This window comes from Choristoneura fumiferana, chromosome 25, assembly GCF_025370935.1.
Source record: "Choristoneura fumiferana chromosome 25, NRCan_CFum_1, whole genome shotgun sequence".
Taxonomy (NCBI): domain Eukaryota; kingdom Metazoa; phylum Arthropoda; class Insecta; order Lepidoptera; family Tortricidae; genus Choristoneura; species Choristoneura fumiferana.
Window position 1 is genome coordinate 5,150,348 of NC_133496.1, and position 23,030 is coordinate 5,173,377.

At 35.8% G+C, this 23,030-nt stretch overlaps 1 protein-coding gene across 1 annotated transcript in view; it reads left to right on the plus strand.

Annotated features, from left to right (window-relative positions):
• Window positions 1-2,918: 2,918 nt before the first annotated feature.
• The window catches only part of LOC141442212 (uncharacterized), a 33,836-nt gene continuing 13,724 nt past the window's right edge, over window positions 2,919-23,030 (plus strand). The window contains exon 1 of the mRNA XM_074107132.1: window positions 2,919-3,442. Within this exon, the coding sequence (XP_073963233.1) occupies window positions 3,157-3,442 (286 nt within the window). The 5' untranslated portion in view covers window positions 2,919-3,156. The remainder of the gene's footprint in view (window positions 3,443-23,030) is intronic.

Consider the following 23,030-nt stretch of genomic DNA (forward strand, 5'->3'; position numbering starts at 1 on the left):
GTAATCGCACTCAAGTCAAATCATTAAGAAAAAAACTCAAAGAAAATTCACTTCGATTTTAGAACACGTTTGATTATGGCTGTTTGAGGAAGGTATTAGGGTTTAAAATGGACATTTTGTTGACGTGGAATTAGGGTTTTGGTGAACTCAATTGAATGTTGGCGCCTAAAGTCAAGGAAATGAACGTTTTTTATGAATTTTACAAGCATTATTTTCACGATTGTTGGTTCTTTTTAATGCAATATTAAGTAGGTAGGTATCGGTAGAAATATTGTGGTTTGAAGATTTTACTCACGATTCTGATCAAATCTACTTTCAGGTTTTCAGATACACCTACTTATACCTTGTTTACTTGGTTACACATCTAAGATAGCGTGTTGGGAATTGTGTAATCATTTAGTACAAACTAATACAGTATTGTATCTACTAAAGGATTGGAATAGCCATACAAAGGGGAAAAATGCGGTCTGCGTTTTGTGGTCGATGCCAACATGACATCCTTAGCCTTAGACAGTCCTTAAGTAGGGTTATTGTTTTATTTTAAGCTAAGTTAGGTTAAGTAGTTAAAAATAGTAGATTGTTGCACCAAGCAGAAAGTTATTTATACCCACTAACCAAAATACTTATAGATGATTGTATAAATTATCTGAAATAAAATTTATTATTATTATTATTGCACCGAGTGCCGATTTGGAGCCCGAGCATCAGCGAGGGCTTTAAAAAGCATGAGGGCAATATAAATTACTTAATGCGAGGTGCATAATCTACTTTTCTTTCAACTATTACAGGAATAGTCGGCGAAAAAAACTCATGCTAAACAATTAATAGGAAATAAATGTCACCAGCACTCGATGATTGCTTTTTTGTAAGTTTACATTCGCACTCTCAAAAAATGACCAAAAAAATCCGCAAGGCCAATTTGTTTTTTGTTTTTAATTTCTTACTATTTTTTGGCAGAGTTATTAACCAGTCTGTAGCAGATATTTTTACCTGCGATCTGTCAAATTATGGATGGGTGCCAGGTTGGCCAACCAAACACAAAGTTTTTTTTAAATATACGGCTACTTACTGTTTTTGGTAGGATTGGGGATTGGTAGCAACAATTTTTTGTACGCAATCTGTCAAATTTCATAAGACCGTCAGGTTAAGCAACACATAGATTTTTTTACACTATGCAGGCTAATTTTACAGCAAAAATACTTCTGTTACCTCTTTGGTGGTGCAATTATAAAAAATCTAAAACAATGCAATAAAGGATTTTCATACATTTTTTCTGCTCTAGAGCAGCTTTGTGCTGGGTATTTAGTGCGGTTATGATGAAATTAAGACATAGTTGGAATAAAATACGTTTATATCGAGCTTACTTAGTTTTGTCATTTAATAAATATATTGCATACAGTATTGTATTGAACAGTACAGTTAACACATTTACTTGTATAATATAGTTTTTAAGTATTTTATTTGTAATTATATTTTTATGAAAAAATGACTTTCTGCCAAGTTTCTTGCGGCGCATTCTTCTTGGCAATGATGGTCTTTCCGAAAGCGCTGGTAGTTTAAAAAAATGACGTGTAAAAGTGCCATTGCGGCCTATTTACTGAATAAATCATTTGAATTTTTTTTTTGACTGCCTCTAGTTTTTTCCGAACATTTATCAGGTAGGTACCAGACTTAGCTCATTGTCTCAAATGCATATACATATAAGTATATGTAGATAATAGAGGGTGGAAAATTATAACGCAAATTGGAAGGAAAATAGTCTATTTTTCCTTTAATTTATGTATTTAATTTTAACATTCTTTTATTTTTTAAATGAATAATTTTTAAATGTTAAGAGGTGTTTGGAATATACAATACTTTTTTGTCTTTTTACGTTTAAAAAAAAACAAAGTTTTAACGGTAAGTATTTTCTTCGTTTTATTTAAATACCATTTTTCAGAGTGGATCTTTATGATTAACCCTATCGATTTATGTCATATCTAAAAGTATAGGTACCTACTAAGAATGTGTTTTTATTTTATTTCTGTCGCTTCAATACTGAATATAATATATTATACATATAATAATAATGGTTTCTTCGAAAAATATGACGTTCGGCGTTTAAAAATGTCCACCTCTATGATTGTTCACTTAACTTTGACTTAACGCCTTATACTCATGTAGGTTAGGTACAGTCACCAGCACCAATATCTGATACAACAAGCGTGCATTAATATCTGATACGACTCTATTTCTAGGGCCGGAAGGGCGTGTCAGATATTTTTGCACGCTCCGCTGTGGCAGATATTAATGCTGGTGACTGTACCTAGGCGTTCATAGCGGTTCATAGTAGGTATTTAAGATTAAGTTTATGAACTCGCAGAAGCTTTTAACGCAATTTTAAGGCGACGTCTTAGAAATGCATGAATTCTTAGGATTCTTGTTCAAGGCACGCAGAAAGCGGTAAGAATTTCCGACCAAAAAACGACTTATTCCCGTTCAGATGTAATTAGGTGTCTTGTTGGACTGTCGCTCCGTGGTAATGACCGCATCGTGTCGCGGTTGCGTCACGCAAACAGTTTAATCGGCTGCCACCGCCGCAGCCCAGCAAACATCGTGCTCCGGGCTCCGGGCCGCTGGGGCCGCTTTGGCTCTCCGACTCGCGACCTCTAATATTCATAAGTCAATTTCCTGCCCCATTAATACGTAACGAAGGCGCGCAAATGGCCTTATCGCTTGCGCGCGATTACTTGCCCGCCGCTCTCTTACATAATTCAACGTATTAAACGAAATTGTTTAAACCTTATTGCTCGATTACTTCTCCCCACCCCGGGCACGCCTCGCTGCCCGCCGCCAATGGGCGACGGCCCCCGGTCCCCTCCATTCGGGACTTTCAGAGTCCCCGCCTCGTGAGGATCCCGTCTCAGTTGATACCACGCTCTCCCGTTGGACGGGCTATGAACCGACGCGACGGATTTCAGTGCGAGACGCTGACTTTCAGACACTGATAACTTTTTACCAAACACACTTATAAAAAAAACTCAAGTGCCATGTGAAAGTGACTTTACTAAAACTCAAGGACGCAACGGACTCAAAAACGCCTTTGATTTACTTTTAAAAATTCTCCGTCTAACGCCAGATGTGTCTTACCCGGCGCTATCTCACTTAGGCCTTGCTATGACGATGCTCGCGATGGCGCGAGGCTCGGAGGACCGGCGCGACGATGAGACCGACGCCGAGGCAGAAGCCGGCGGGGAGGTCGACGTGGTGGGGGTCGAGGAAGCCGCCCCGGTTGACCTGACGAGGCGACTTGGTCTCACGAGACCCCCCGAAAGACCGGCCATTGCGTTCTCTGTGGAGAACATCCTGGATCCTAATAAGTTTACTGGGCGGTCAGAGGTGCCGCTGAGGTTCGATGAGCAGTACTGGCGGCCGCATTATGACCGGGATGACAGTGACTCTGGTAAGTAGAAGCTGGAGAAATTTCTGGTCAGATACTCTTTTAAATAATTTATTGAATCAGGCTTTACTTTCCGGAGGTCCATATCAATAAACTAAAAACAATTTCTTTGCTCAATTAGGTCACGCGCGGGTGAGTAATTGATTTTAGTACGAAGAAGGTATTTTTTTGTTTTTATCCATGCAATCTAGTTAAAAATCTGGCTTATGCCCTGCTCTACTATACTATAGTTCAAAATAAATTGGGCGTATGTTGTTGTTATTGTTGTTGTTGTCCTATGGTACCCCAGTGGTACAAAGGGCCTTCGTGAGACGTCACCATCCGCTCCTGTTCTGCGCCTGTTGCTCCGTGTCCCCCCCAACTCAATTAGGCGTGTATAGTTACATACTATTATTTAGTAATTTACGTAAGCCCTCTCTTTTCTCTTGCAAGAACAACGCGAAGCTGTTATTTTGATTGACCAAAAGCCCCTTATAGGTTTTTAATATCTAGTGTTTATACTTAGGTACATATTTATTATTAGTTAGGGGTTCTCTATCATTTGCCCGAATTTCATATGCCCGAATGTATCGTTTTCTAGAATTTTCATTTGCCATAAAGTAATTTATTTCTGAAATAGTGATTTCTTCAGAGTTGATATTAAACTAACCTAACCTAACCTACTGCATTCTATATCATTACATATAAAAAAATATAACGAAGCTGTAAAGTTATTAATATCAATATAAATTAGACTTCATTCCATAATTGTTTCGTCTCACATTAATCTTATGCCCCTAATATAATTCAATGGTTCTTTATTGAACGTCGTGTTCAGTCAGAATTCAACAATTCAGAAAAATAATACATTTAAGAAATATTACAAGGTAAGTAATGGGCTTATTTTTATAGTCATAATTTCGTTAGTTATAAAATAACTGAAACCGAATATAGATGACATCTTACTATTGTATAGATTAGGTTAGGTTAGTTTTAATAACAATTCGAAAAAAATACTACATACTTTACAAATGAAAATGCTAACTAATTATGGTGAACAAGAACAAATAATATATACAATAATTAACAGAAATATAAAAAAAGAACTAAAACTAACTTAGACGTGAGTTATCCGTTATAATATCTTTTAATATGAGTGAGTCTCACGGTAGTTTCATGTTTAAAACTAACTTACTCTAATCCTAAAAATCTATATTTACAAATATCACCCAAGTCGCTGCTATTGGTGAACAATACATTCCAAACTTACCTAAATATTTTGGTATTCAATATAAAATGATATATACCCGTTTGTCTAAAGATAATGTTTATAGCTTCTTCATTACTTAGGTAAACTCAAACGTGGCAACTCTACTTTCAGCAAGACCTTTTACTATACCTTTACCTTTAGTGACAATATTCAGTAGATATTACTAAATGAAATTATTAGGTGGTAATGATAGAAACTTCTGAAAACATTTTTCATCGAAATATTTAGATAGGCACAGTTACATACCTGTCTACCTAGTATCCTTGAACTTTTAGGATAAAAAAATAAATATCACGGGACAATTATTCTCACCAATTGACCTAGTCCCAAAGTAAGCTTAGCAAAGCTTGTGTTATGGGTACTAAGCAACGGATAAATATAATTATATAGATAGATAAGATACATACTTAAATACATATTAAACACCCAAGACCCGAGAACAAACATTCGTATTTTTTATACAAATATCTGCCCCGACACGGAAATCGAACCCGGGACCTCAAGCTTCTTAGTCAGGTTCTCTAACCACTAGGCCATCTGGTCGTCAAGGATGCTTTTTAATAAACGCTACTTCTTTACTATCTCTACTATCTAGAGCGTGTAAAAGTCCCTCGGTGGTTTTTTTTTTTTTTTAAAGTTTAATGTCAGGGGCGTCGGGCGTCGCCTAGCGTCGAAGCTAAGGCTTGTGCTCAAAAACTTGTCACCACTTTGTGCAGTAGGTATAAAATGTACTTATCTAATGTATTTTTTTTCAATACCTACCTATGAAATGCTTTGTTAAACTATGAAGAAGCCAAAAAACTACTTTTATATTTCGACTCTATCTACAATCTACATGTAACTTTGACATGTTTTGGGCAGAGCCCTGTTGCATAATGAAGTATTTATACAAGTATATCATATATAAGCAATCAAATAAATCAAATGCGTATTGAAATTCAGTAATATTATTTTCATCTCTTCTGTTCGGAAAGTTTAATTTTCATGGGTAGATAGTGGGTGGAAAATTGCGTTTTCATTTCTAGGGTGGAAAGTTTTTTTTTTAAATTTTCGATTAGCCATGAAGTCGAATATAATTGACTTTATGCACTTAACATTAAGGCCGTGTATACATATTTTTGCAACTTTGGCCGTGTCGATATCTTTGCCCTTGACTGTACCTACACTTTTTTTCGCTCTTATTTTATTGGCCTCTTTCTAGAATGTTACAAGCGTTAGGATTGTTTTAATAGTTTTTACCACTTTTCAATAAGATTTTTTTCATTCTGATCATGACCTTTGTACCTACTTATAGGAAATCCCAAAATAGCCCGAACTTTTTGTTAAAAATCTATATAGGTACATTTACTCACATAGTTAATTGAGACATCAAACTTTGACATAATACCACATCAAATATTCACTTAAAATCACTAAAATCAAATATTTTATTGCTTATTAATACTACTTTAAAGTTCAAAATGCAAGTATCCTGGTTTGCGAGTGTGTTATGTTTTTTGCTACCGACTAAATAGTTTGAACGTTGTCACGTAGTCCATTTACGGGACAAAGGAGTTAGTTAACTGTTACATTAACTGCCGGTTAAAAAAGTTACGACTCTATTTAAATATTAATATCATAGCTGGTAATAGCTGTCTTGTTAGTATAGGATATAAAAAGATTGTAGTAAGTACCGGGCGATATTCAGATAATAATGATCGATTTTATGTCAACTGGCTTTTGCCCGCGGCTTCGCCCGCGTGGAATTCGTTTATCGCGCGCTGTTCCCTAGGGGACAGTGCATTTTTCCGGAATAAAAAGTAGCCTATGTCACTCTCAGGCCCATAAACTATCTCTATGCCAAAAATCACGTCGATCCGTCGCTCCGTTTCGACGTGAAAGACTAGAAAGACGGACAAACATACAAACTCACACACTTTCGCATTTATAATATTAGTATGGATTTACTTACTTTTATCCTGCGACTTCGTCTGCAAGGAATTCGTTTATCACTATCCCGCCGGAAAAATATTTATTTCCCGGATGTAAATATCACGGGACACTTGACACCAGTTAAATCTATCTTATGTCTTTCATAGTCTCAAACTATCTCCATTACGAAATTTTTCCTAAATCGGTTCAGTAGTTTAAGGGCGAAGAGGCAACAAGCAGAGCTACACTTGCATTTATAGTTTATAATACTGCAGGGTTTATACGGTATGTATGTTCAGCTATTTTCATTCACGGAAGTATTGTGATAGCGGGTCTAACAAATAACAATTCCATTTGAACTCGTGTCATCATACATTTTACAACAAAAAATAAAACTCAATGATTTGAGTACATTAAAATTTTCATACATTTTCAAAGGTGATTTTTTTATTTAATAATAAATAATAAATATCATGGGACACTTCACACCAATTGACCTAGTCCCAAACTAAGCAAAGATTGTACTATGGACACTAGGCAACGGATAAACATACTTATATAGATAAATACATACTTAAATAAATATTGAACATCCAAGACCCGAGTACAAAGATTCGTATTATTCATACAAATATCTGCCCCGGCCGGGAATCGAATCCGGAACGTCAAGCTTCGTAGTCAGGTTCTCTAACCACTTGGTCGTCAATTTTTATCACATAAGTTTTTTTCTGTAAATAACTTTAAAAACTACCTTAGCTTATAAAGAATTTAACCAGTAAAATTTTCTTAGATAGTCCCAAGGCATCACTTTAAAAATAATATGGAAAGGGCACTAGTAAAAAACACTCTTTAAATCGCAACGTAAAAGTAACTTTTAATAAGACTATTGCATCAAATTACATTATTTTTTATGAAACACTTTCAAAGCTTCAATGGTTATCGAAATTAAATAACAACAATTAAAATGATCTAAATGTTAGCGAGTTAAGTATAGTGGAATCTAAATTGGTGAGTAAAATTTGATTCAAAAGAGTTTTGTTCACTTTTTTTTCAAATATTACTGGCCATTAGTATCGGGTTAGTAAAAATAATAATAATTTAGAACAGTGTTGAATATTTTTCTTTGTCATTCATTGAGCTATTAATTAGAGTGATGCATCTTGTCTCTTTATATAACAAATTTAATTAATTGTAAGTTTAGGTACATGTGATAACATTTAAGGATAACCTGCCAGGATGTACCGGGAACAACTTACACGAAGAGGAGAGCGAATCCGTTCTTACCCTGACTATCGCGTCTTCATACGCGTCCATAAGGCGTATTTAAATGGTCGTATCGTATTTGGTCGTGTTCAATCTGAAGGAGTGCCGACGATAGACCCTGATCCACAGATATAGATTACACTAGATTACGCAAATGCATCTACTTCGCGTGTCCGAACCCCGATCAAGCGTCGGGGTTGGCCCCATACAAAGACTGACCGCTAACTGACTAATCATGACTAGTGATTGACTCGAGCCCTACGGCGCGGGCGGGCGGCGCATTTGAATCGATTTTGCGCGGACATCGGGGAATTCACATCGCTAATTCGCTCTTGAGACGTCACAGTAGATATAAAAAAGTGACACGGTTGGTTTTCATACAGATTGAGGTGTATGCGTTATCTAGTGTAATCTATATATGTGCCCTGATCAAATATCCAACGTATTAGAAGAAGTTGAACGCGATCCATCAACAAGCACGAGAGCAATTGGTCGTAATACAGGTCTTTTACGTAGCGATTTAAAAATTGTTTTTTACTAAGTACTAGTGCCCTTTCCATATTATTTTTAATGTGGTGCCTTGGGACTATCTAAGAAAATTTTACTGGTTATATTCTTCATAAGCTAAGATAGTTTTTAAAGTAATTAAAGTAATTTTTGCAGAATTAAAACTTATGTCAAAAAAATAAAAAAAACACCTTTGAAAATTTACGAAAAGTTTTTATATACTTATGAGAGTTTTATTTTTTGTTGTAAAATGTATGATGACACGAGTTAAAATGGAATTGTTATTTGTTAGACCCGCTATCTCACTTATTATAGTTGTGTTACCAGATGCAAAAAAAAAATAAAAAAATAAACTGTTGCAGTTATTTTTAATATCTAAATTTTGCCTAATAAAATAATAATAAAAATAATAATAAAATTAATTAATTAATTTTTACCCCTGAACTTTGCTGAAGTTTTGACCTATCGTAGTACAAAAATGAGACTTGTAGTGTATTTTTTGTTACAAAGAACTTTCGTCTTCGTACCTATTTTATATAAAAAAAAAACTTTTTTTTTCTGAGGATTTGCCTATCGTATAATAGCAAAATAATTAAACATAAAGCTTAGTTTCCGCTTTGAATCTCTTTTTGATCAGAGATCTAATAGTTTTATAAACTTTTTTTAAATAAAACGTGCAAAATTAAGATTTTAATTTATCCACGTTAAGAATATTTTCAAGATAAAATAAAACCGGCCAAGTGCGTTTCGGACTCGCGTACGAAGGGTTCCGTACCATTATCTATACAACATTAGACGTTAGCAAAAAACGGCAAAAAAAATCACGTTTGTTGTTTGCCCCCTTAAATATTTAATTTATTTTAATTTAATTATTTATTTTTAAACTGAATATACGACTAAGTATTCTATAAATATTTCAAGCGTCTGGCTATTGCCGTTATTAATATCGAACGAAAAACGGCAAAGAGATCACGTTTATTGTATGGGAGCCCCCCTTAAATATTTATTTTATTTCGGTTTTAGTATTCGTGACAGACAGACGGACAGTGGATTCTTAGTAATAGGGTCACGTTTTTACCATTTGGCTACGGAACCCTAAAAAGAATTTTAAAAAACATGCATTAGTACACTGGAGCACAGAACCCCCTACACTTCACTTCTACAAATCGCTTAAAAAACAAATTTACCCGCAGATTCAATCTAGTGGAAAAAAAACAATTTTCCAACCCTCTATCCCGTGACAACTTCGAAAAATCCCTTCTTAGTGCACCTCTATGATTCAGTGGTTTAGATTGTGCATCTTTCAGTCGGTCTATTCAGGAACGTTACTTGTTCATAATGGAGAAATAGGTAAGGTAGGTATAAAACGGTTGTGTTGCTTTGAAGATGAGCTCTGGTTAAGTACGAAACGCGTCAGTTTTATGTGTTGGTGGTGATAGTTAGGTTTGTGTGACTTGTGTGTGTTCTTACATTGCGTTGCATAAACGTAGCTATCGTAAGCTCGCGGGTGAGCAAAGTAATTGTTTAGTTCATTGATATGGACCTCCCAAAGTAACGCCTGAATCAATAATTTACTAAACGGTTTTCAAAGGTTTTTCAATATTTTATTTACATTAGTATTACTTAGTATAATATAAAAACTGTGACCGGTCAGTCCGTGTCACATCCGGAAGCAGTATAAACGTCGTCGGCAGCTGCCAACAAAGCGCGTGCGCATACACGACGCTAATTGATTTATACCGCGACGCACTGTTTAGCTAGACTCTTCTGTTTGTTGTTACAATGCTGGCAGTCTTAGAAATTAATCCTACTAATATTTGTATTGAGTGTGTGTATCTTTGTTACTGTTTCACGCTAAAACGGCTAGACGGATTTGGATGAATTTTAGTACATAGATAGCTGGACATCTGGAATAACACATAAGCAATTTTTTATTCCGATATTCCCACGAGATCGGCATTAAATCTTGAAATCTCATGCGCTGAGTATAGTCATGAAAGGCACGGTTGTTTATTTTATAATGTAAAGGCCAATAACTTTTGGGAATTCCCACGGGAATTTAGTAATTTCAAGTCAACTGATGGATCTTATACCTAATATACGCGTGTGTGCTACACACTAGTAATATCTACGAGTAATACTTATGTATAGCTTAATGAGCAATATATGCAACATAAGCACACTTGCATATGTACTTAGTTTATGTTTTACTTTTATAGCTAAACTGCACTGAAATAGTCTAAAACCCTTGAGATCTGAAAAATTCTGAGATAGAGTAATACTGCCCGTAAACGTTTTTTTTTATTGTGAGAGAGAGGCAAACAAGCAAGCGGTCATCTGATGGGAAATGTTCACCGCTGCCCATGAGTACCAACTACTCAAGAAGAGTCATTGGTCCGTTGCCGGCCTTTTAATAAAGTATAAACCCTCAATCACTTTCCTAAAAGTGAGAAATAGTAATAGGTAAAACTAAGTCAAAAATACTCATTGTCTTCGTAATTGCTTAGTGATAGTTCGTCTCGGCCAACAGGCAGTTAATCGAGCCTCTGAGTAGCGTGAAATTAATGCAAAAAGGTTAGGTATTAACTTTTAACGATTATGTCATCGGTGGCAAAATAGTACCTGGGCCAATCAACTATTTTACCGACACTTTGGGCGTCTCCTGCGTTACCAAAATTGTCTCTGGCGTTACCGTAAAATCGTACTTCCAACAAGCTATTTCACGGTTTAATAGGTTGAACTTACGAAGGATGGCATGTATTCATGTACAATTGTACACCATCTATTAAATTACAGAAAACACATGTTTATTTACAAAAATCTGCAGTTGTTCGAAAAATGTCGCGGACAGATTAGTGTCGGTAAAAAAGTTGATTGGCTCACCTATATTAGTTGTTCTCTTATTTTCTATAGGGTAGATTGTCACAGTTACGATCTAAATGCTAAAGTATAGGTAGTGCCACCAGAGTTGAGGTCACGCACACATGAACATGTCATGTAATGACAGCGGCGTTTTGACTTTCACTTCTTCATGGTTCATTCATTCATTATCATTTTATGCAATCAGTTCTTTATGCTGTGTGTAATCATTCACTTCAACTCTCGTGGCACTACCTATCTATATGCGGTTTTACAATGTGTTTTTAACTTGCGTAAAGCCTCCGTATCGAAAACATTTCTCTGCTTTTTCTTTCATTTGTATCTAAATGTTTTTTCTTTTAGCTAAACGTATAAAACTCATAACTTCGAGGTAATTTCAAGCGAATTAAATAAGTTTCAAGGTAAACGCCGTCCGAGTGCTAATGCCCGTAATAGACGACACCCTGCTGTCATCTTTATTGCTAATGACATAAGATTAAAGATGACAACTATTGGGACAGTGACGAGCACTTGTACCTTACTTGATAAAGTTCCAGAATTATATTAAAATCTGCTATCATTTGATATCTCAGCGGCCGATCGTTAAATCCGCCAGATCACGAAATTCCTAGGCATATCGTGAAATGGCGCCATTTCATGAATTGGCTAAGGGACATCCGCCATATCGTTGAAAACTCGCCGTTTAACGATTTGCCTAGTGACGCGTTTAGGCAGATCATGAAATTCCTAGGCATATCTTGAAATGCCGCCATTTCATGATTTGGCCAGTTTAGGCAGATCATGAAACGCCGCATTATCGGTTCTGGCACTGCGCCGGCCGTTGCCGCGGCACGCTCGCTTCGCTCGCTCGGCTCGTGCGTTGTGGTCATGATTCATACTAACCACTCCTCGCTTCGCTCGTCGTGCTAAATTTTTCTTTTATTCGACATATCACGATTGTGCCGGTATAGAGCTAGGAATATCGTCGAATGCATTGCTCTAATTGATCCGCCGTATTGTTTCCCAGGCATATCGATGGTGGAAGTCTCAATTGGCGTAAGGGACAAAATACCGAAAATCACTTTTAAACATAGAAAATTAGAGTTTTTTTTTCTCTGTCGATTGGTAGTATGCAAGTTACGATACGCCCCTTACTTTTGCTGTTATCAACATTTATAATTTTAAATAAAAAAGCTTAAGGGACAATGATATAAAATATTTGAGCTGAAAAAATGGCGTAAATGTATATTATTTTAATATTTGGGTCGTAAGGGGCTGTGGCAGTCTCATATGTCCTTTACGACTCGGCTCATGTCGTAAAAAAAAACCAACAAATATAATAAAAGGGCGTATGGGTCAATTATTGTTTCATTGCCCTTTACACCCAACAATTTTATAACGAATAAGATAAAAAAGCAAGAAGTTTTTGGGCGTAACCTTACCGCCTGTACCTATTTCTTGTACCTAACATCAAAATTACTAACGCGTCTACCTACCTTCCACGCGCCCAGCGTTTGCGCTTGAACATTCGTCAGTCGTGCCAGACACGTCAAACACGAGGACGTATTTGATTGCCTACGTTTGTTCTTTGTCAACGCGCGTATTTTTTTTATAAGATGCCAAAAGCAAAACAAAAAAGAAGATTAAGTTGATGGATCCCCTAATGGCTTGACGTCGAGCTAACATTTCCGTAATGGAATGTCAGTCAAGGATGTTGAGGTAAATTTCTCTTAGCTACTTTGTTTATTTTAAGCTGTCCTGACAGATCCTAATAAAGGAAGCCTGTGCCCAGCAGTGGGACGTATATAGGCCGAGATGATGATACATAATAATAATTGGCCTGTATAATTAATTATGTATGTTGAGAGTAAAAATGGTATAATCGGAACGTCGTAAGGGACATTAAAAAACAGCAATTTATAAAATAAGAAATACTTTTATGGGCGTAAGGGGTATAAAAAGCAAGAGCTAGAGTAAATTGTCGCTCGTAAGGGGCAGTAGCAAACAGACATTTTAAAAAAAGGTGTAATTGGTACGTCGTAAGGGCATTAAACAACAGCAACATATAAAATAAGGAATACACGTATGGGCGTAAGGGACATCAAAAGCTAAAACTAGAGTAAATTGTTGGTCGTAAGGGACAGTAACAAACAGACATTTTAAAAATTGAGGTTACTTTATGGGTGTAAGGGGCACTTAAAGTAAAATACCTTGCTTGCTTCTTTTAGTTCATTAAAATACCTTGTTAATGTTAGGTCGTAGGAGGCATCAAAAACAGATGGTTTTTAGAACTTGTAGTGATTGAAACAACAACTCAAGCAACATACTCCCAAATGTGCAAGAAATAGGGCAAGCAAGCATACAAGAAAGCATGCAAGCAAGCATGCAAGCAAGCAAGCAAGCAAGCAAGCATGTAAGCAACCACCTAAGCAAGCTTGCAAGTGAGCATGTAATTTTGTCAATCAAATCAACAAACATGCAATTTTATCGGCTTGGGTTAGATGAAAATCGCGGGTTACCCCGATCCCGCGATGACCGTCTATGGTATCTTGTGGTGTTGGGCGTTAAGGAAACGTGTACTTCGGTTAAAGAGTAGTTTATTAATGAGAACTTAAGCCTAAGAGTACATGATATATAAAGGGATGGAGTGGAGGAGTGTGAGTGCACACTACACCTTCCCCCTTAGATAAAAAAAATACATACTGAACTTTAAATATGATATGTATTTTTTTTATATACTTCAAATGTAAATATATTTTTTACTACAATGCCAAAGTTAAAATATTCAAGAAAAATCAGAGTTAAAATAGGTACATTCAAGGAAAAAAAAAAACAATTTTGAATATTGCAATCTTGCAATCAATTTGACACCATCAAGTAACGTTACACAAAACAAATAGCAAACCAGAAACTGGCTGTAAAAAAAAACCTAACGACACAATATATTGGGCTTACTGAGAAATTAATTAAAAAAGGAAATGAGGGTGAATTAAACATTTTAAAAATATACTAAAGTAGACACTATCATATCATCAAGTTAAATGAAAAACTAGAGAACTATGTGTAGATACAAGAACGCTAATAAAACTACGAAATCTTAATGTATATTATATAAAAGAAAGTACTCTCTTATCATTACTGTGCACTTGTACGTACTAAATTTGTCTAGTCCTAGGTACCTTTTTTTTTCACGTGTGTCTTGTCTTGTATTAAACATTTTATTAGTCTTTGCGCATTTATATATTTTATATTTATATTCATTTACTTTACTCAACTTTACTTTATTTATTCATTTACTTCATTATTTACTTTATTTAATTAAGACGTCATTTCTTTTTCACATATTCTTATTTATATATCTAATTAATAATTATACTGGCAGTTTGCAACTAATGCATAACTTACCTGCAAGGTCTGCAGCACATTTTTATTTCGCCGGCCGGCATTACTCACATTTATTTCATTTGTTCAGGGTACAAGGCTTTATTTATAGTGCGCACTAATATTTTTATACTTATACTTTTTATTCATTACTTTATACAGGCAGTTCTTTTTAACACATTCCATACTTAATTACACTCCAAGTGTCCAAGCGTCTCCACAAGTGATAACTCGACCGCCTTATGGTCAGATTGCAAGGATTCCGTGCCTGTCCTTGTACCCTGGCAGACCTTGCTGACATGCCATTTCATGGCATTTAGATAATCCTCTGTATTATTCTATCCTTCTCTAAAATACCATTCAAAACCTATCTGTACCTATACGCATACCTGTTGAAACGTCAGCTCATAAGAATTTCAATAACTCTTAGTTGGCCAAACTAATCGCTCGTTGAAAAACTTAATCACTTCCGTTTTCCAAAACACTATAATAAAATAACACTATCAAAGCTAAACATCTCCTACTCTTAAAAAAAAACTTATTCAATTGCCTTCTCTATATTACATCACATCTTTTCGTAATCACATCTAAAAACAATCAATCCTAAACATAAAATATATTCTGTATAATTTTCATTAAAAAATCCAAACATAAAACTGTATTCTCAATTAATTGCATCTGACTTTACCTATTAAATGACATCGGTATCTAAGCTTGCATGGTTTTTGAAAAAATACAATTGAAAGTAATAATTTAAAATAAGTGCCGGATGATCAGTCCAGTTACCTAAATTAAATTATTTTTTATTATCTTCCTTATCCTTATTACCCGACTGTACTACAGTGGAACAAAACGTAGAATTTTATAATAAAATTATATTTAACTATAATGTAATCTTGTAAAAAAAATGTAAAACGTAATTTGAGTAAATATCTAGTAACAAAAAAAACGTCCATATGCTTTACCATCATAATTTTTCTATTCATTTCGATACTTTCTACTTCCTTTCATATTTATAAACATTCTTAAATTCGTAAAACTTCTTAGCTTCATTGTATCGTCATTCAAAATCTTTCGTCACATCCTATAAATTGTATGTCAAATCCGAGTTCATGTACCTTTACATCATACCCAAAAAAATGTGGATAGCTGTACTTATATAAATAAACCATACAATTTCGTATTCTCAAAAACCTTACACTGCATAAAACTGATCACTGCGATCACCTTATTTAGTTACCTACTTGCAAGTATTAGGTGCGCAATGTAACCCGAGCTGTAATAACAGACTCTGGAATGCATTCCTTATTGAATTAACTGCATTAGATCACTATGCTATTACTACTATTTAAACATAACCAATTAATTATTGAATACAACATACATACATATTATGTGAATGAAATAAACTGACCGATGAAACCTGATAATGGTCATTTAAACAAACTGTCTTGTAGTATTGTCTTAAAAATATATATTTAGGAAACGGGAACCCAAGTTTTGATGTTAATAATTCTATGCCTTTAAAAAAAAACGTAAGATAAGATGTAAAATAAAATTAAAGATATTATATTAACATTTCAAGGACCATCATATACATTGATAATTTAATTGGCTGATTTTATTAAGTAGGTGTATATATATACGTACATATATAAGGTAGGTAAATATACGTACATTTTATGATTGGAAATTAATAGAAAAAAACCTACGGACAATTTTATATTTGAAATGTATTACTTTGAATTTCTGCGTAAACTACTCCTCATCGTCGTCGTAACACAGCTCACTGAGTCTCAAGCGATACCGGTGAAATTTCCACTCCTACGACACCAACGATCTTGTAGCAGCAATCACTCCATGACGCCAACAACCTCCTGGCTGCAACCTTTTCACCATGGATGGTCTCTCGGCAGCAATTTTTTTTTGTATTATCTTCTTGAAATCTTCCTTCAGTACGTTTTTTTTTTCTCGCATTCTTCTTAATCTTCTATTATTATTATTTTAGTCTTCAAAAAAAAATTGTATTATAATTTCACAACATTCACTCAATGTAGTTATTTTTCCACTTATAGTAAAGGTACTTTCTTCTTCCATGTCATAGTCAGTTTTTATTTATATTTTTAAAGTATAATGCATAATAATATTTATTTTAGATAGGTATGTTTTTTGTCTCTCAACTGGTACATTTTTCTTCACACACTTTCTTTTCGTCACTAAGTATTAAGTCTAAATTATTTAATAGTCCACTTTTTTCCACTACGATTGGTCTACTGGTCGGCGCGGCGCGCCGCCAGTGCAGCTCGATGGCCGCACTGGCAGGGTCGCCATGTGGTGTTGGGCGTTAAGGAAACGTGTAGCTCGGTTAAAGAGTAGTTTATTAATGAGAGCTTAAGCCTAAGAGTACATGATATATAAAGGGATGGAGTGGAGGAGTGTGAGTGCACACTACAATCTTCTCCAGCGCTCATGAAGCGGGCTGGCGTCCCACTCCCTCACAGCTGCAAGCAGTGTGTTAGAGGAAGCATAAATAGTGCAAGCATGCATGCAAGCAAGCGTGAAGCCAGAAGGCAAGCTTGCATGCAAACAACAAATCAAGCAAGAATACTCCCAAATGTGCAAGAAATAGTGCAAGCAAGCATGCAATCAACATGCAAGCAAGCATGCAAGCAAGCAAGCAAGCATGTAAGCAATAATGCAAGCAAGCAGAGTTAGTACGCCAGTGGTGGTAGTGAAAATCAGTTCATCATCATCGTCATCAACAACATCATCAGTTCGTTTATCGCTATCCCGCCGGAACTATGCTATTTCCGGGATAAAAAACTTATTTACTTGGCGATTTTTAACAGCTGCAATATCTTCCTTGACCCTCTCAGCTATAAACAAACAAGTCAACCATAGCCGAGCATTTGTTGGAGTCAGGACCAAACCACTGGATTGAGCTTCACAATCCCAAAATTCTGTCCACGGAACGTCATTTCTACTCAAGAATGGTACGTGAAGCAGTTGAAATAAAAAAGCATAAGAATGTCAACCGGGACGATGGATATAAGCTTTCATCTTCGTGGAATCCTGTTATTAATAAGTGTCGACGTCGGGATGAGTGTTGTGAGCGGTGTGATGGGGTGACAAATAAAAATCACCAAGTGCGGGTAGTTCGTGATACGAGTGCTGGTACTATTAGTGGTCAAGTGCGGGTAATTCGAAGGACTCGCGCTGCTAGGCAGACTTGACACTTTCAGTCCACTCGTGACCACGGCCACTGCAATGTTGCCGAAACGTCGAGGTAAATATTACTCGTGTGTGTTAGCGTGATAAGGCCCGTTGGTGGTATTTTGACTATGAGTGAGAATCACGAAAGTTTAAAACGTTATAATATTTATTTGAGTTTTATTTAACTTTTAACTTATAATGTCCATTTAAAGAAAATATTACAAATTACATACTTTTTAAGGGGACGTGCAAAAAATATAGCTTTTGCGCGTTATTTTAAATAATTAAAGTGGTTCTTTGAGTTAATTCACTATTTTTTTTAATTTTACTACAGGAACTTACGTCCAAATATGTAGCAAATAAAATATATAATGTCCTATAAGACCAAAAATCGGTTACTACATTATTTATTTATTTACGGTTTATGAGTGTAAGGGGCTATGACACCTGTATGTCACGGGCGTAAGGGACAGCTATTTTTCTTATTAAGCTTTTTACGAAAATGTCTATAGTTTCACGTTGAAAAGCAAGAAAATTCAAGATTTTACGTAATTATAACGTCCTGCTAAGTTAAACATTAACAATGCTGTGAGGGTTTGAAAATTACCAAAAACTTCTTTTCGCTCTCCTGAAAAGTAGCATTTTGTCCCTTACGTCAATTGAGACTTCCACCATCGATATGGTGATATGCCTGGCCAACGTTTAGGCATATCATGAAATGGCACCCGACAGATATAATATTTTTCAATACTTACCTTTCCCCACCACCCACCCACCAACGAGATGGACGGATTACCTTAAAGCCGCGGATTCACGGTGGATGCAAGCCGCTGCCAACTGCAACTGGAGGTCTCTGGACGAGGCCTATGTATGTCCAACAGTGGACGTCCTACTGCTTAGATGATGATGATGATGACTTACTTTTTATAACAAAACACAAACTTATTTTTCACATAACAAAAGCCTACACGTTGTAGTCTCCGTCGCCATAAATGTTTTCGTATATTTTCGCATTTCGAGCGACGCCACTCGATCGGTTAAGATCCAATTTGATAGTAGGCAATAGGCAGGCTTTGTACGATGACCCTCCTTATCCGAGACCTATTAACTATAGTTTCTGGTATTTTGCACAATCGCATGGCGATAGATCTCGCATGGACGATTAGGGATTGTTAAACGTTATTTTTAGGTGCTCTTTCGAAAAAATATTTCCCTTTGTATATTTCATCATAAGTAAAAAGTATATGGAAATCTTTATTTTATAAGAAGGGGAGAATAGTTAAAAACATAAAAATGTTCCATCACAAGCTTCCTCAAATTAGTAGAAAAACATGCAAATATCACTTTAATACATCATGAACAAGCCATTCTATACTTGCTTTGGATTGGTATTTAACTAAATGTAAACAAAACCGTCAATTGGTGTCTTAAACATTGAAATTCCCCCATTAAACTATCTTCTGTATTGAAACACTCTAGTCTAGTGTGTATTACAATGATAGATAGTAAAATAAATAAAGTAAATCCTTGAATGTACCAAATCTAGCAGGTGAAGTTTGTTTACCTATCCAAACCAAGTATGGGTAAGAGTTGTGTTATGCAAGTTGAAATGGCAGTAAGGGGAAATTTTACAGGAAAGCGAGTTTCTTTGTGGTGTATTAGCTATATTTCGTTAATAAATTAACCCCCTGTTTCACAATCCATTGACTAAATTATCGTATAAATGTGATGCCGTCTCTGTTTGTTTTGTTCGAATAGACGGAGACGGCATCACATTTATCCGTCAAATAAAATTAATTAATGGGTGGTGATATAGCCCCTAAAAATAGTGAATGAGAGTAGGTACTACACTTTTTGCCAACAAACTGCTACTGCTATGCAGTTTGGCAGAGGTATAGCGATAAGTATTTCTGTACTTCTTATGTTTTTATTTGACTAAATAAAGATAAAAAAACAGCAGTTTTTGAGATTTTGAACTGTAAAATGACCACGAATTTCAACACTTAATGTTGCATTTGAGACGCCAGAGAAAAATAACATAGCTTGTTTTACTAAATGTCATCAAAAAGTTCAATTATCTGGGTATTTAAAATAACAAATGAGGCAGAACGAGGCTTCCATACATTACTCAATAAAAGATTGTAATCTCAAGCGATCGAAAATTCACCCGGCTTCGTCGTAATAAAACGGTATTGATCTCAAGTTCCGCCACCACCGTACATGAGCAATCATTCCCTTTATTATTCCAACTGCTATATCATTCTAAAAAGAAATACAATTTGAATTCCATCGACCAACTCATACAAAATGCAATGCCTCCATGCAACTTAAAAACTCCAGCCCGCAAATACAGAAAATAAGAAGAAACAGCGCTTCGCAACTTTTGCGAGTCGCCCCGCCGATTGGTCGACGCCAGAGCGAGAGAAAACACCACTTTACTCAAGCTAGAAAGAGACAGATCCAACCCTACACTGCCTCGACCCTTTGAGCACCAATCCGTGAAATTAGACTCGTCTAAACGAATCTAACGATTATTTTATTATCCTTTTTGCGCTAAGATTTGTTCCTTGCTCAGTCAAATAAAAATAAAGGTGAGTAAGGCGTGGAGGGTCAAGCGGGTATAAATTCTGGCGTTTAGGCCGAGATCGGCTTATTTCTCGGGCTTTTAGCTTCGGACGAATGGCCGAGCGCCGAACGCCGAGTTGGCGATCTTGTTATATTATGGGTCTTGGGGTGGCTTGTGATGGATAATGTCGTCTGCGTTGTCTTTAGGATTTTAAGGAAGTTTGAGACAAGGTGAGTCTACAAAAAAACGTTTTTGAAATTATGAGTTAGGTTCCCAGTGACGATTTGACGTAGGTGTGTTTTTTTAGATCACGTCATTGGATAGGTATACCATTTGAAAGCGGTGTGTGGGTGATAAAAGTGAACAACATTAAGTGTACGCTAACGCTACATTTAGGTATTATACTGCCGCGTGCCGTGCTCAAGCTAAAAAGCAGCTAAGTGATAAAATCAAGTTTTGAGATGGAGTCGAAAAAACGCGGTATTTTTTTAAGTCTATGCTAATTGATAAAATTGAAATTAATATGCTATCTAGTTATACCTATAAATTATAGATATCAACTAGGAGCATCAGTTAAAAAAAATACAGCGTTTACCACTCCATCTCAAAACTATGATAAGAGGTGCGTGTGTGGTGTTAAAGCACATACTACAGAGGCAAAAATTTGCTTATTGATACGAAAATAAAGTTCAAATTATATTTTCAACCAGTTTACCATAATTGAAATCGGTCCGAGTGCTACTTTTTGCTAAAATATACCTAGGGTGACGGCACCAATCATGGACATGTTAAGCACAGTAGTATCCAGTAATGGACAGCAAGGATTCAATGCCTTATAGCTCACCATTCATGAACTTTACCAGTTATGATCATGACTGGTGCCCTCACCCTACCTACTTTTACTTACACAAGAATAAAACAGGAAATGGCACGATCTCTAAATTTATATGAAATTTTCTTGACGAATGTTATAGATAGTACCGGGTGATAGTAGTTGTGAGGAATATTTTATTTACAGAGGTGACATTATGTTAGCCCTAATGTAGAGTTTGACGTTCTAACAGTAATATGAAGCACTTTTATAAATCCATCCCTGCCTATATACGTCCCACTGCTGGGCACAGGCCTTCTCTCAGAACAAGAGGGCTTGGGCCGTAGTTCCCACGCGGGCTCAGTGCGGATTGGGAACTTCACACGCACCATTGAATTACTTCGCATTGAATTTAGTGCGAATTTACGAGTAAGACAGTTAAATGGTGCTCTACCACCACGATACAAAAGTCCAATGTATTTATTATTAACACTAAGTTTTTTGTTTAACGGTTATACTTACTTATATATTACGACCTAATTAGCAGTTTTCGTCAAGTATCTGGTAAGGAATTCGATAAAACTTCAGTTTTTTATTCATCTTACCTTTCAACGTTTGTAAGCAAGTTTGTATACATGTACCTAAGTTATCTATCTGCAAATTCTGCATGTCAAATTTCAGCCACAGACAGATTGGCCTTAAATTTGGTACAGGTATATGTAGTTTGGATGACAGTGCAAAGTACAGACAATCAATTTGATTCCTCGGCCACTATGGAACCTGGTCACAATGAAGTGACGAATAATTATTGTTTAATCTCAGTCATCAGAATAACTCCAAAATCCTAAATAATTCTACCTCGTAAAATCGTTCCCGACGGAACAAACTTAACGCAAACTTATTTATTTGTTGTTCCAAGGGGGACAAATTCTCGATTACACCCAAACCCGAAGCGGAAGCGTCAAAGTATTTATTACGTAAGCTGGAAGTTAACGAACGGCTTACGGTACTTCCGGTGACTTTTTAATTACGCGGGAAATTACGTGAAAATGTGCGTCCGCCGCGAATACTAATTTGTGGCGCCATTTTGGGCGCGTTTCGTTTTTACAACAGGTAGAATGGGTGATGTTATAGTCTTAAATACATTTAGAGTAAAACTACTTGTTATTGTAGACTGACGAGCAAACTCAAAGGGTTAGTTACAAAATGGACGATAACAACAAAACCCGCTGTGATAGCTTCTTCAAGTAAAATGAGTTTAGTAAAGAGTTTTATACTTTACATTAAATTAACTTACGCGTGATTAAATTAGCTTCAATTTACTTCTTAAATCAAGAAAATATCTTAAATAGCTTAGGACCTACTGCGATTTTAGTAACCGACCCTTTTTTTGCTCGCCAGTGTAGATAGGTAGAATAGGCTGGGCCAATAAAAATGTTTGGAACGAGTATAAATGTTACCTACGTAAGAATTTGAAGAAACCCTACATAGAATGCCACTGTAACAGCTCTACCAACTCAGGTCTACCACTTTGACTCTTGAGTCAGAGCACAAAGTGTTACAAAATGGATCAAACTTCATTTAAAAACACTTTAAAATATACCAGGGTATTCAGTTGAACATATGTAGGTACATTTAAGATAGTTGCTTGCAATGCTGTAATGCATCTTGCACGATATTTATCGGTGATTTCCATAACGAGTTATTTATCAACCGTTTCTTTGATATTTGGTGAAGTTTTATTACCAGATGCCGTATTGCGTAACGTTTCTGATGCTCGCGATCGCAATCAAATGACAGTTCTTGTATGCGAAATCTGTCATTTTATTGC